This window comes from Mustela lutreola, chromosome 1, assembly GCF_030435805.1.
Source record: "Mustela lutreola isolate mMusLut2 chromosome 1, mMusLut2.pri, whole genome shotgun sequence".
NCBI lineage: Eukaryota > Metazoa > Chordata > Mammalia > Carnivora > Mustelidae > Mustela > Mustela lutreola.
In genome coordinates this window covers 141,739,129-141,751,414 of record NC_081290.1, presented here as the reverse complement: position 1 = coordinate 141,751,414, position 12,286 = coordinate 141,739,129, and the positions used below count along the sequence as shown (strand labels likewise).

Genomic DNA, 12,286 nt, shown 5'->3' with positions numbered 1-12,286 from the left:
AGAAGGGTCATCAATCAGATGCAGGTGGGGTTGTAACCACTCATCAAAAATAGCAGCCTTGGGGCGCCTGGGTGGCTCAGTGGGTTGGGCCGCTGCCTTTGGCTCAGGTCATGATCTCAGGGTTCTGGGATCGAGTCCCGCATCGGGCTCTCTGCTCAGCAGGGAGCCTGCTTCCTCCTCTCTCTCTCTGCCTGCCTCTCTGCCTACTTGTGATCTCTCTCTGTCAAATAAATAAATAAAATCTTAAAAAAAAAATAGCAGCCTAAGTGATACAGAGCTGGGGGTATAGACACACTGGGGGTGGAAGGGAGAAAGGGGATGAGAACAAGTATTCATCTATACACACATTATATAAACATACAAATTTATAAACACACACACACACACACACAGCGCCAAACTCAAAAGCGAGAAAGGAAATCTGGGGCCTGTGGCAGTAGAGGAGCTCAAAGCCATGTATCATCCCAAGGTAACTGTAAGAGATGGGCTGGCAAAGGGATTACGAGTACGAACCTGGAAGCCAGACTACTGGGTCTGTATCCAGCTCCTCCACTTAGTTTCCAACCGGGATGATGACAAGAACATCCTGATACAGTCAACATGAGATTAAAATAAATCAACACTAGGAGCACCTGGGTGGCTCAGTCAGTTAGGCGTCTGCCTTTGGCTCAGGTCATGATCCTAAGATCCTGGGATTTAGTCCCACATCAGGCTCCCTGCTCAGTGGGCAGTCTGCTTCTCCATCGCCCTCTTTTCCCGCTGGCACTTGCTTTCTCTCTCTCATGCTCAGTCTCCTTCTCTCTCTCAAATAAATAAATTAATTAAATATTTTAAAAATAAATAAAATAAGTCAATGCCTAGAACAGTGCCTGCCACATAGCAAGCACTCAGTATATGTTTGTTGATTTTACCACTATCATTATTGTTAACCAGGCTGAGAGGACACCAGACATTGGCAATTTAAGGCCCCCCAGGAACAAAAGTTGAGGCTATGAGACAACAGGGGCCGGAAGCTGGGAAGCACAAAATCCGGGTCCAGTCAAAAATTCTTCTGCCACCAACTGGAGGAGGTGAGAGGGAGGAGTATGACCCGCCTCGAGCCCAAGGTGAAAGGGGAGTCTTGAGAAATCAGAGCCCCTTGCCCTGTACCTGGCTTGGGTGTAGGGCTTGAATGTTGGCACTATCTGAGCTGAGTGAGAGTAACATAAAAATGGTTCATTTATTAAAGTCCAACAGGCCCTGTTAGAGGCTGCCATGAATTCGTCCCACAGACAGACCACCACAATCCAGAATAGAGTCTTCAGCTGGAAAAATCATACTGAGTACTGAGCAGAATACATAAGAACAAATCCACACCTAGACATGCCCTGGTTAAAGCTATCAGAGAGAGAAAATCAGATTACTTACAAAGGATGCAGACTTCTCATCAGCAATAATAGAGGCCTGAGGACAATGGAATCATGTCTTCAGGATGCTGAGGCGAAATAACTGTCAGCTTAGAATTCTGTACTATCCTTCAAGAGCTAGAAACGATTGGAGGCACAGAAAAGCTAAGAGAGTGCATCACCCAGAATGAGGGATATTGACTCAGGCGAGAAAGAGCTCGAAAAAGGAGAGATGTCAGAAACAGTGTTTGCTAAGAAAAAAACAAAAAAACCAGATGGGAGGTTCCTCAGCCTTCCACAACCCAGCCTAAAAAGATGCCTTTACCCATGGGCTGGAGGGACACATCTTCTCTGAGATTACAGAGGAAAAACTGTCTTTCTCCCAGAGCCCTGAGGATACCTCTTGTTTTCTCAGGAACCTGACTCCATCAATAATCTCCTCTTCTTCATGTTACTCCTTTAAGGCTAACTTTCGATTGCTTAACTTTTATTGCAGGCAGGTATTCTGAAATAATTTATAATGAAAACCAGCAGTTCCTGCCACCCTCACCTGCCAGCCCTGTTCCCTGGCAGCAACTATCTCCAGATCTTTGAGCTGTCCTGTCATATTTATCTTCCTATTTTTAAGTAATATGCAGTGCCGGGGGACCTTTGGAAAATCCATCACCTGCTGGCCAAGGCTGCTGGCCATTTGCCATGTGACAATCCTTCCTTAATCGGGGTGGGGGTGGGGTGGGGAGTTGAGAGCTGTCCCAACGACAGCATTCTTGTTTTAGGACACAGAACACCAAGACTTGGCCCAGTCCATTCCCAGGAGACAATTTAAAGAAGTCATAAGACAATATATTTTGCAAAATTTTTTCTACCTTACTCTGTCTCATAAGAATTTACCCATACTTGCTACTGTATTCTATTTCTATTCAAGAATAAAATACAACATCCTTAAGTGCAACCCCATGGTAAGGTAAATAACATTAAAGTCTACAAAGTCAACTCGTAGGTAGGTCATTTCACCCCCATAGAAGCAGGTACTCTGACTACACGTATGAATAATCTAGAATGTGCAGGAGCCTATTCCTCCTAAGAGCATGGTGCCGGCGGGAGTTGTGGAGGGGTGGTGTGGGGAGTCCTTCACTATTAGGACTTTGGGAACAAAGTCTTAGCAGAGAAGGCTGAGAAAACAATAGAGGTAATACTTGATTACTTAATATTACCTTTACATAAGATTTTTAAAAACTTCATTGAAAACCTTTTGACTAATAATTTATCTCTTGAGAGTTCTAAATCTTTCACTCATTGTCTTACTTTTAAAAATTAAAACAAGGGGAGCCTGGGTGGCTCAGAGGGTTAAAGCCTCTACCTTTGGCTCGGGTCATGATCTCAGGGTCCTGGGATGGAGCCCCACGTCAGGCTCTCTGCTCAGTGGGGAGCCTGCTTCCTCCTCTCTCTCTCTCTGCCTGCCTCTCTGCCTACTTGTGATCTCTGTCAAATAAACAAATAAAATCTTAAAAAAAATTAAAACAAAACAAAACAACCAACCAACTTCGGGCCTGAAAAGGAGAAGGAGGCCTCCCCTAATCTGTGGCCAAAAATGTTCCTAGAGCACATTCTTACATTACTTTTTTCTGTCCATTATGTCAATGTAGAATATAACTTCTGATAACGGCAGATGAGAATTTATTCTTTTATTTCCCAATATCCTAGTTAAGTCAGAGTTGGTTCTTCTACTATTATTATTAAGTAAATAAGTTTCTCTGCTGAGCTGTTAAGTATACTCTGATTACATTTCCTTCATCGAACATTTTGTTTTTCTGGAGTTGGTGTGGCTTCATTTCATCATTTGCTTCATATTTTAATACCTATTGCTTATTATTCTCAAAGACGCCAGTGTATATGTAAAATCTTGTCCCTACACAAACATTAGGTATCTGCTATTTCCACTACCCTACACTTTTTTTTTCTTGAAACCGCTCTGTTTTGGAGCCATCCACCCTCTTTTCCCACCAGATTCCCTGGGCCCGTTGCAGACCTGGCAATCTGGAACCTCTCTGTCACTCCAGCAGGTTCTGATGATAGTGAAAGGCCAATTTTCTGAGAACCCGACTGTCTGAAAATAGCATTATTCTACTGTCACACTTAATTTATAGTGCTGGATACAGACTTCTAAATTAGAATCTTTTTTTTTTTTCCTCCTAAGATTTTTAAGGCACTCTTTTCTTCTCTTCCAGCTTTAAGTGCTGCTTTTTAAGAAGTCCAGTGACTTTCTGATTCCCAGTCCTTTGCATGTGACCTCTCTTTTCTTCTTTGTTCCAGTATCTTATCTCTATCCCTGGCATTCCTACACTTCATGATCACATGCCCTTATGGGAGACTATTTTTATTCCTTACACTGGGTCCTTGGCAAGCCCTTCCCATTTGGAGATGCAGGTCCTTCAGTTCTGGAAAATTAATCTGTGTTGTTTGATAGCTTCCTCTCTTCTGTCTTCTGGAAGTCCCATGAATCAGATGTTGTACATCCCACACCGAGTCTCTAATTTTCTTATTTTATCTCCTACTGTCCAATTCACAGTATATGTGTTACACTTCCTGGAAGATTTTCTTGACTTTATTGTCTAACGCTCGTGGATTTCCTTTTTTTTTTTGCTATCATAATTTTAATTTCTTTTTTTTTTATAATTTTAATTTCTGAGAGCCTTTTGTTCTGATTATTTTTAAAAGGTAGTATCTCAACGATGCCACTACCTTCTCTTTTCTGAGAATATTTATAAAAGCTTTTATTTTTAAAGTATTCTTATACTTCTGTGCATTATCTGTTACTTCTTATTTTTTTTTTTTTTAGTCTTTTTATTTTGGGCCCTGTCCATTATGTTGGAGAACTTCCTCAAAGGTCTAGTGATTTTTGGCCATTGGTTTCTATTTTGAAGTAAGGTACTCAAATGCTGATTAAAAGGTCTATGTAATATCTAGGGCTTGTTGACTGATGGCCTGAATTCCAGGACAATCAGGTAGCCAGGCAGTTTGTTTGTTTGTTTGTTTGTTTGCTTTTAGAGACCACCTCCCCCCCAGGTGTCAGTATCTGAAGTTCTTCCCTCCAGCGACATGTAATCTCCAAACAAATCCCTGCAGATTCCTGCTTGGAGGTCATTTGAGCTCCTCCAACAGGGTGGAGAAAAGCACTGGGCAGGCCCTCCAGGCTCGGCAGTGCAGACACCCTCTGACACCAGTGCCTTTGCTCTGCCTGAGGTCCCCAGGGGGAGTGTGCCACCAGTTCATTTCTCTCCAAACTACAGATTCCTATCGGAGTGGGGCAGAGGCAGAGGGTCAAGGAGGGGACCTGAAGTCTAACTGCTCTGCATCCAGACTCTGAATTAATCCCTTGTTTCTACCTCCCTGGCCTTCTGCAAAACCTAAGGATCCCATATCCAGCCCCTTTCTGGGGCTATGCAGGGCATGACATCTCATTTCTCACTAGTGGCTCTTTCTATAGGTTTTCTGTCCCTTTATAGTTAACGCTGCTCTGCTAAGTCAGCACTCTTCCATCTACCATCTCTCATGCACTCTGCTCTCCCATTCTCATGCAGGTTTTGTAACTATTAAATCCTTTTACTACAATTTCAGTGGGGTTTCTTTGGGGTAGTGAGAAAGACATATTAAAATACACACGTTCAAGCTCTTTAAATGTCTTTAACTCCCCTGCGTCATTGGTTCCTCATCAGTATTTTTAAAAACTTTATTTTATTGCAGTAAGAACACCTGCCATGAGATTTCCCTTCTTTACACATTTTTAGTGTATATCTTACTGTTGACTGTAAGTAATAGGTATTTAAGCATTCTCAGATCTCTCCAATATTAAGTAAAATGGGACTAATAAAAATGTTCCTCTTGGGGTGCCTGGGTGGCTCAGGGGGCTAAAGCCTCTGCCTTCAGCTCAGGTCATGATCTCAGGGTCCTGGGATCGAGCTCCACATCGGGCTCTCTGCTCAGCGGGGAGCCTGCTTTCTCCTCTCTCTCTGCCTGCCTCTCTGCTTACCTGTGATCTCTCCCTGTCAAATAAATAAATAAAATCTTTTTAAAAAATGTTCCTCTTGATTCCATGTCTCCTTTCACCTCCTGCATTCACTTTTTCCTTCAGAGCCCACCCTCCTAAAACAGTTGCCCACACTCTCTAACCCCTCTGTAAGCTCCCTGTATCTCTCTCTCTACTACCATGTACCCTCTACTCCCATTACTCCACTGAAGCTGTTCTTTCAAAGGACAAGGGACAGTCCTGTTGATAAATGCAATAGTCCCATCCTCACCTTACTTGACCTCTCAGGAACATCTGACACCACTATACTCCCTCTTCTCAAAACACTCCCTTTGTTGGACTTGCTGACCCTGTACTGTCCTCACCTCTTCTTACCTCCTTGCACATGGGGTTATACTGGTACAGACTATACCTGCCATGCCAGCCTCACCTCTTCCCATGCCATACTCAAGTTCTATGCTACCATGCACGGAACGTCCTTCAGTTCCTAGAGCATGCCATGTCCTGTTTCTCCTCTGGTCATCATACATCCTCTCCCCACCCCCCACCCCGGTTTTTTAATTTTTTTTAAGATTTTATTTGTTTATTTGAGAGAGAGCAGGAGAGGGGAGAAGGCCAGAGGGAGAAGCAGACTTCCCATGGAGCTGGGAGCCCGATGCGGGACTTGATCCTGGGACTCTGGGATCATGACCTGAGCCGAAGGCAGTTGCTTAATCAGCTGAGCCACCCAGGTGCCCCATCCTATTCATTATTTGGCCGATTATGCAAATTCTGTCTATGTGTTGGATGCCCTCCGATGTGCTCCTCAAGCAACTATTCTGTATTCTCACTCCCAGTATGTTTGTTAAAAGGTACTGCGAGTACCTGCTTACTTGTCCATGCTTCATGAGGACAAGAGTCTTGTCTATTTTTTATCTTGTTCAAAGGTGTGTCACTAGAGCTTGTATGATGGCTAGTAAACGGCAGGCATCCAGTAAGTGTCAGCTGAGTGAATGAAGACGCAGTCAAGAGGGTGAGAATCAAATGCCTACAGAAAGATACCCATTATCATAATTTCTCTTTAATGTGCCAGCAGAGCAAATGAATGTGATTTCCAGAAAAAGACTTTACACTATAACCTAAATTCTTTTGGCAGCCTTTTTCTATCTCCTTATCAGCATATCTGACAAATGGTCACCATTTTTTTGTACAAAAACAACCAAGATGCAAAGTCAGAAGACCACAGCACCAATACACCACCCAGAAGCTTAGAGAAGGGAAACAGTCTAAATGTTTCAATACATTTACATAGCTAAATCACAGGGTTTTCAAGTGCTTTGGGAGTGACAATGTTTTATTCTGGTAATTTTGGTACAATTTGTTCACATACTAAATATAGGTCTTTTTTAAAAAAGATTTTATTTATTTACTTGTCAGAGAGAGAGTGAGAGAAAGAGCACACAGGGGGGTGGTAGGCAGAGGGAGAAGCAGGCTCCCTGCTGAGCAAAGAGCCTGGTATGGGTCTTGATCCCAGGACCCTGGGATCATGACCTGAACTGAAAGCAGACGATTAACTGACTAAGCCACCCAGGCACCCCAAAACAGGTCTTTTCAAGACAGAAACATTTTAGAAGAAGAGGCAGATTAGCTCTGTCAAGAGAATAACCCAATAGGCTCCTTAAATCATGTGTGTGGTAAGCTCTGAAGAGAAAAAACAAATCCTAGCTCAAGCAAAACTGGATTTCTAGACTATGACTACCATTTTCATTAGTATTAGCCAAGCTCTCAATGCTCAAATGTCCCAAACACCTTCACTGTTTTTCCTATCCTTTTCACTATACTTATCACTGGGCAAGCACATTCTTTGAAGTCTTCCAAAGTATGTTGACATTTTAGTTGTTTTGAATTGTAATATTCAACCACACTTAGCCACAACTGAAGAACCTATTTATGGACAACATGCCTATCTGCAAATAGATCTATCTCCAAATGTGAGCTGTAATAAATACTTTGCTGGATACTATATTCCCAGCTGGAAAAATCCAGAAGAAACTCAGAGATTACATACAGTCTCTTGATAAAGAAGTAACATGTGGAAAAAAAAAATGATTTGAACTCAGAAGGAAAAAAGGAGGTGTTGTGATGAATTGCTTTCCATTTCACTTGTCTGAATAGATATTACTCCATTTCTACTCTGTCTGCATCTCTGCCCAAAAAAGAACTCATGCATTTGTAATTGAAAAACTGTCCCCAAACAAAAATGATTTCTCCACAGATAGATACTCTAAGCCAGAGGGAGGGAGGGACAGACACCCCTTTATCTGTCTTTCCCCCAGAAAGACTCACAAACAAATCAAAGGTGACCCTGGATAGGGTTTGCAGGGATTGGGAGTCCTCCACAACAAAAAACACAGGTAAGAAGGAAGTTCCAAAATAGAGACACTGCCCCAATATAACCAAAGCCCTGGGTATGGCAGACACATTGGAGGCACTGCCCATCACCTTCTACTCTGGGCGACTCTGAGAAAAATTAATCTCTGCCTCTGCAAGCCTGCCGATGGCCAAATCAACCAGCTTTCACTTGTATTTAAAAGTTAGAGAGGATGGAAGTCACCCATGAAAGCTCCTCCTCCCCCTTCCGACCACCACCATCTATATAATTACCCCCAACGATGGCAGGAAATCCCACACCCAGTCGATGTTATATGGCCTGGACAGACTATGATTTATTTATTGCCACAAATATTCACATTGTTCCTTCCATCCTTTTCTTCAAAATCCAACCAACTATATGAAATTATATGATAGCAATCTTGCTGATAAGTACACTGGACCTAGTCATTCCTTGGGTTTAAGTAAAAATGAGCAGATAAATGAGCACTTAACTCAATGCATATTGTGGCTGATTTTTTTCTCTCCATTACTGACCACTTAATTTTCAATAATCCCAATCATTTCTGATCTGACACTGTAATATCATGCATCATGTGCTATTTCCTGTGGCTAGACTCCTCCTCCTTCATTTATCTGCCTAACTCCTCTCTGACTTCTCAGAGAGAAGTCAGACACTGTCTCTTTCAACAAGTTTTCCAATCATACCCAGACCTCAATTTCTCACAAGAATCCTTCTCTTACAGACTTAGGTGTCCCTCTTTGGATTCCAAAACCATGCCTATATATCACCTTCATGGCTGTAATCACCCAGTGTTCTATTTGCTTATAAGTAGACACTTAAAATATAAGACATTTCTCCCTACCTAGTCTTTAAACCCTTCAAAGGCAAGGACTGTCACTCATCTTCATGTTCTAGTTCATGGCACAGTGTCTGGTATTTTGTAGACATTTTAAAATGTGTGTGAAATGAGTGAATACATATATGAACAAATGGATGACGTTCAGACTTAGAAACAGATTACAGAGATGGGTTTTTAGAAAACATTTAGTTCATCCTACTTCACCCAAAATCCCTCAAACAAGTACTTTCTTAAGAGTTGTGCCAAGATGTGAAAACCACGAAATCAATATCTATGTCCAATAAAACAAACATTTTCTAACGAAAATATGATTAAATAAAAACCTTACCGGCAGAGTTCCAGGCAGAGATGCATCAAAGAAAGATACCAAAGAATTTGGAGGTGCTGCAAAGTGGACTCGAGATCCAGAGAAGAGTTTAGAGTTGGAAGAGATCTGGGCATGAATTTCCAAACCTACCACAGCTGCCCATTCATGTTCACTAAAAAGAAAGAATCATTAAGAAGTAGTTAGAGCCATCACTATGCATGAATTTCTACAACCCTAAACCACACATGTTAATTTGCTATTTGTTTTTAACTTATTAAGATTTTAGGTTCTTACATTTTAAAAGGTCATATTGTATCGATGACCTAATCAAAAGCAACTCATGATGAACATCTACAAGACCAGCAAAATAAAATTCATTTACAACACGGCATAGGAAGAGTTCAATGTATAAAGAGGAAGGTGATGAAGGAAAAATATGGCATTCTGAAACAATTTTAGAAATGGCTATCAGATGACATCTGCTTAGGCTGACTCCAGGGAAAAGCACCATTTTCTAGATTAACTGTCCTTTATCAATTAATAACTCAGTAAATGAAAGCTTATCTTTTTTAAAAAAGATTTTATTTATTTATTTGACAGAGAAATCACAAGTAGGCAGAGAAGCAGGCAGAGAGAGAGAAGGCAGAGAGAGAGAAGAAGCAGGCTCCCCATTGAGCAGAGAGCACGATGTGGGGCTCGATCCCAGGAACCTGGGATCATGACCTGAGCTGAAGGCAGAGGCTTTAACCCACTGAGCCACCCAGGCAGCCCATGAAAGCTTCTCCTACAAACTTTTTTAGAATTAACATAAACATCATGCTTCTACTACCGGAGAAATAATTGTGAATAGTTGTATACCTCACTTAGAAAGGAAGGGGTATTCTCCATCAAGTTTTGAACTCATTTTAAATAACAATGGCTTGCACATAAAATGATCAGAGTGACACAGATATAATAGATCGCCACTAAATCGTATCTTCCTGGAATTTGGGGCAAATGACAACATTAAACCATTAGATGTGGCTTTTTTTTTTTTTGGTCCCCCAAATCACTTTCAATTCCCTACAGTTTCAGTCTCCTCTGTTTATGCTTGATTGCTATCAAATCTAAGAAGTTGTTAAATGCTATAATAACATCTCCTACTCTGTTCCATCTGTATGAACACACAGTTTTCTCTAGGTTTGTGTAAGCGTGCTTATTCCTTCTGAAACCATGTATCCTTGACAATGCCTGTTTACACACACTCCCTCTACACCTTGTTCCTATCTTGCTCTTCTCCCAAACAATTTTCTGTATTATCTAGATTTTTGCTTACATGTGCTGGGTTTTGTTCCAATTATTTCAACACATGAAGCTCTATATCTATAGTACTGTAAGAAGATTAATTCCTTCTTTTTTTTAAAGTTTGGAAGCGCCGCTGGCAATTGAGGGGAATTAAATGAAGAACTCATCAGAAATTCTGCATTCACTAAAACATTACTAGAAACTGTTTTTGCAGTTTTGTTACATGAAAGAAAAAAATACTTTCCATTTACAGTCTGACAATCCAATTTATGAAAGGAATAGAAGCTGAATGGTTCTGGACATTTTCCCTCTGTTGCTCCAATAGAAAAGCAAAAATAATGCCAACCTAACTATCTCAAAGGCTAAAGTGATTACTAAACACGTGCCTTCTGTTTCTGTATTTAAAAAGACAGTATTTAAGTCTTATAAAGTATAAACAGCTGTTGAGAGACTAACAAAATAAGCAAAACTCTCTAATCAGAGGGAAGATCTCTTGTATTGACTGCATCTTCCTAGGTCTAGAAACACGTACAACACGAAGCGCCGCCACAGACGTGTGGTGTTTTCTGAGTAATGACATTAAGCCACAACCACCCTGAGCTTGCAAGTAAAAGCTCCCTTTCTGGTTTTAGAACACTGCTGTCCCACAGTAGCGCTAAATAAATGTCAGCTAAATAAGATCCCGCCTCTGGTTTCACCGACCCCTCTTCTAGTGCCATTAGTATGGTTACTGAATCCACTCTTTTGCGTGTGCAGTTTTACATTCGAGAAAAGATCTGCGATTTTACACTCGAGAATTCCCCCATATATGCCTACTGTTCGAAGAGAGTTTTACGTGCAGAGGAAGGAGCTGATAGAGGGCTAGTTTTGTGCTTTCGTTTAGGTTTCAGGGCCGAAAGTTATAGCCCAACTTCCCCCTGCTCCCCGCTCATCAAAACTTCGAGACGGAAGCTGTGCTGTAGTGGCTTTCACCTCCCCAGTCCCGCAGTTCCACCTCACGCTTAAATGGGCAGTAATGCTATAAAGTAATATACCCTTTCCTTGACTTCTGGGAGGTGATGGGCTGCTGAGCCACGGAGGTCTGTCCCCTTTTCCTGCTGGACGTGAACCCAATCGCAGCCCCTCTTCCGTGGCGAGAACCGCCGTCAATGCAGGCTAAAAGCCAACGCCTTCCAAGACACCACCAGCGCAGCATGGGCGCCGCCATTGCCCCTCCTGGCTCCTGGTCAGGTGATACAGTCTCCTTCTTCCGCAAGGCTCTCTGGGAAGCGTAGTTCTAAAAAACGAATAAAACGCTTTTGGCTCACACCGGAAGACTACTATTCCCGGTGAGCATTGCGACTCCAGGGCTGCCGGAACCCTGGTGGAGAGGGGAGGGAAGGAGAAATAGAGGAGAGAGTGGGAGGGCTTCTGGGTCGGGAGGTGTGACTCCTCCTAGCGGGGATTTGGGGAGGTTTGTGGCGGGGCGAGTTTGAGAGAGAGCAGGTGGTGCGGAGATCCAAAACTAAGAAATCTGGCAGGGACTTTACACCTCGGTTAACGTTTACAGCTGAAGTCAGTGAACTTGACATCCGAGCCTCCAAATCCGCAGTTATTTTCTCTGTTTTCCCTGCCAGTTCACACGCTAATCTGTGCATTAATGCAACAAATACTTACTTGCATGCCTACTTTATGCCAGGCACAGTTCTTAGGTACTGACGAGTGAGCCAGCCGTTTATGGCCACTGTTCTCGTAGAATGTAAGCCTTGTTGGGAGAGGAGACATACAGAAAAGTTACAAAAATAGGACACTTTCATGTAGGTGGTAAGTGCTGTATTTAAACAGAAGTGCTTGGAGACAAACAGAGCTAGATTGTAACTTCAGGTACATTTTAAGTTGTTTTCCTTTTTGTACTTGCTCAGTATTTGAAACACTTTTCCTTACATGTGAAAAAGCCTTGATAGCAGATGCCATCATCCCAACAGACTTCTTTTATTTTCCTGCTTTGAAAACTCAAACCCTTCAGAAACTCCCACTGATGTCTTGTATTTGAGCACACAACTTAGAATAG

General features: G+C 42.1%; 1 protein-coding gene across 1 annotated transcript in view; it reads right to left on the bottom strand.

Moving 5' to 3' along the window:
• Positions 1 to 11,481, bottom strand: part of GATB (glutamyl-tRNA amidotransferase subunit B) — a 103,685-nt gene extending 92,204 nt beyond the window's left edge. The window contains exons 1-2 of the mRNA XM_059175494.1: positions 11,271 to 11,481; positions 8,974 to 9,124 (exon numbers count right to left, since the gene is read on the bottom strand). Of these exons, the coding sequence (XP_059031477.1) occupies positions 8,974 to 9,124; positions 11,271 to 11,443 (324 nt within the window). The 5' untranslated portion in view covers positions 11,444 to 11,481. The remainder of the gene's footprint in view (positions 1 to 8,973; positions 9,125 to 11,270) is intronic.
• Positions 11,482 to 12,286: the final 805 nt, after the last annotated feature.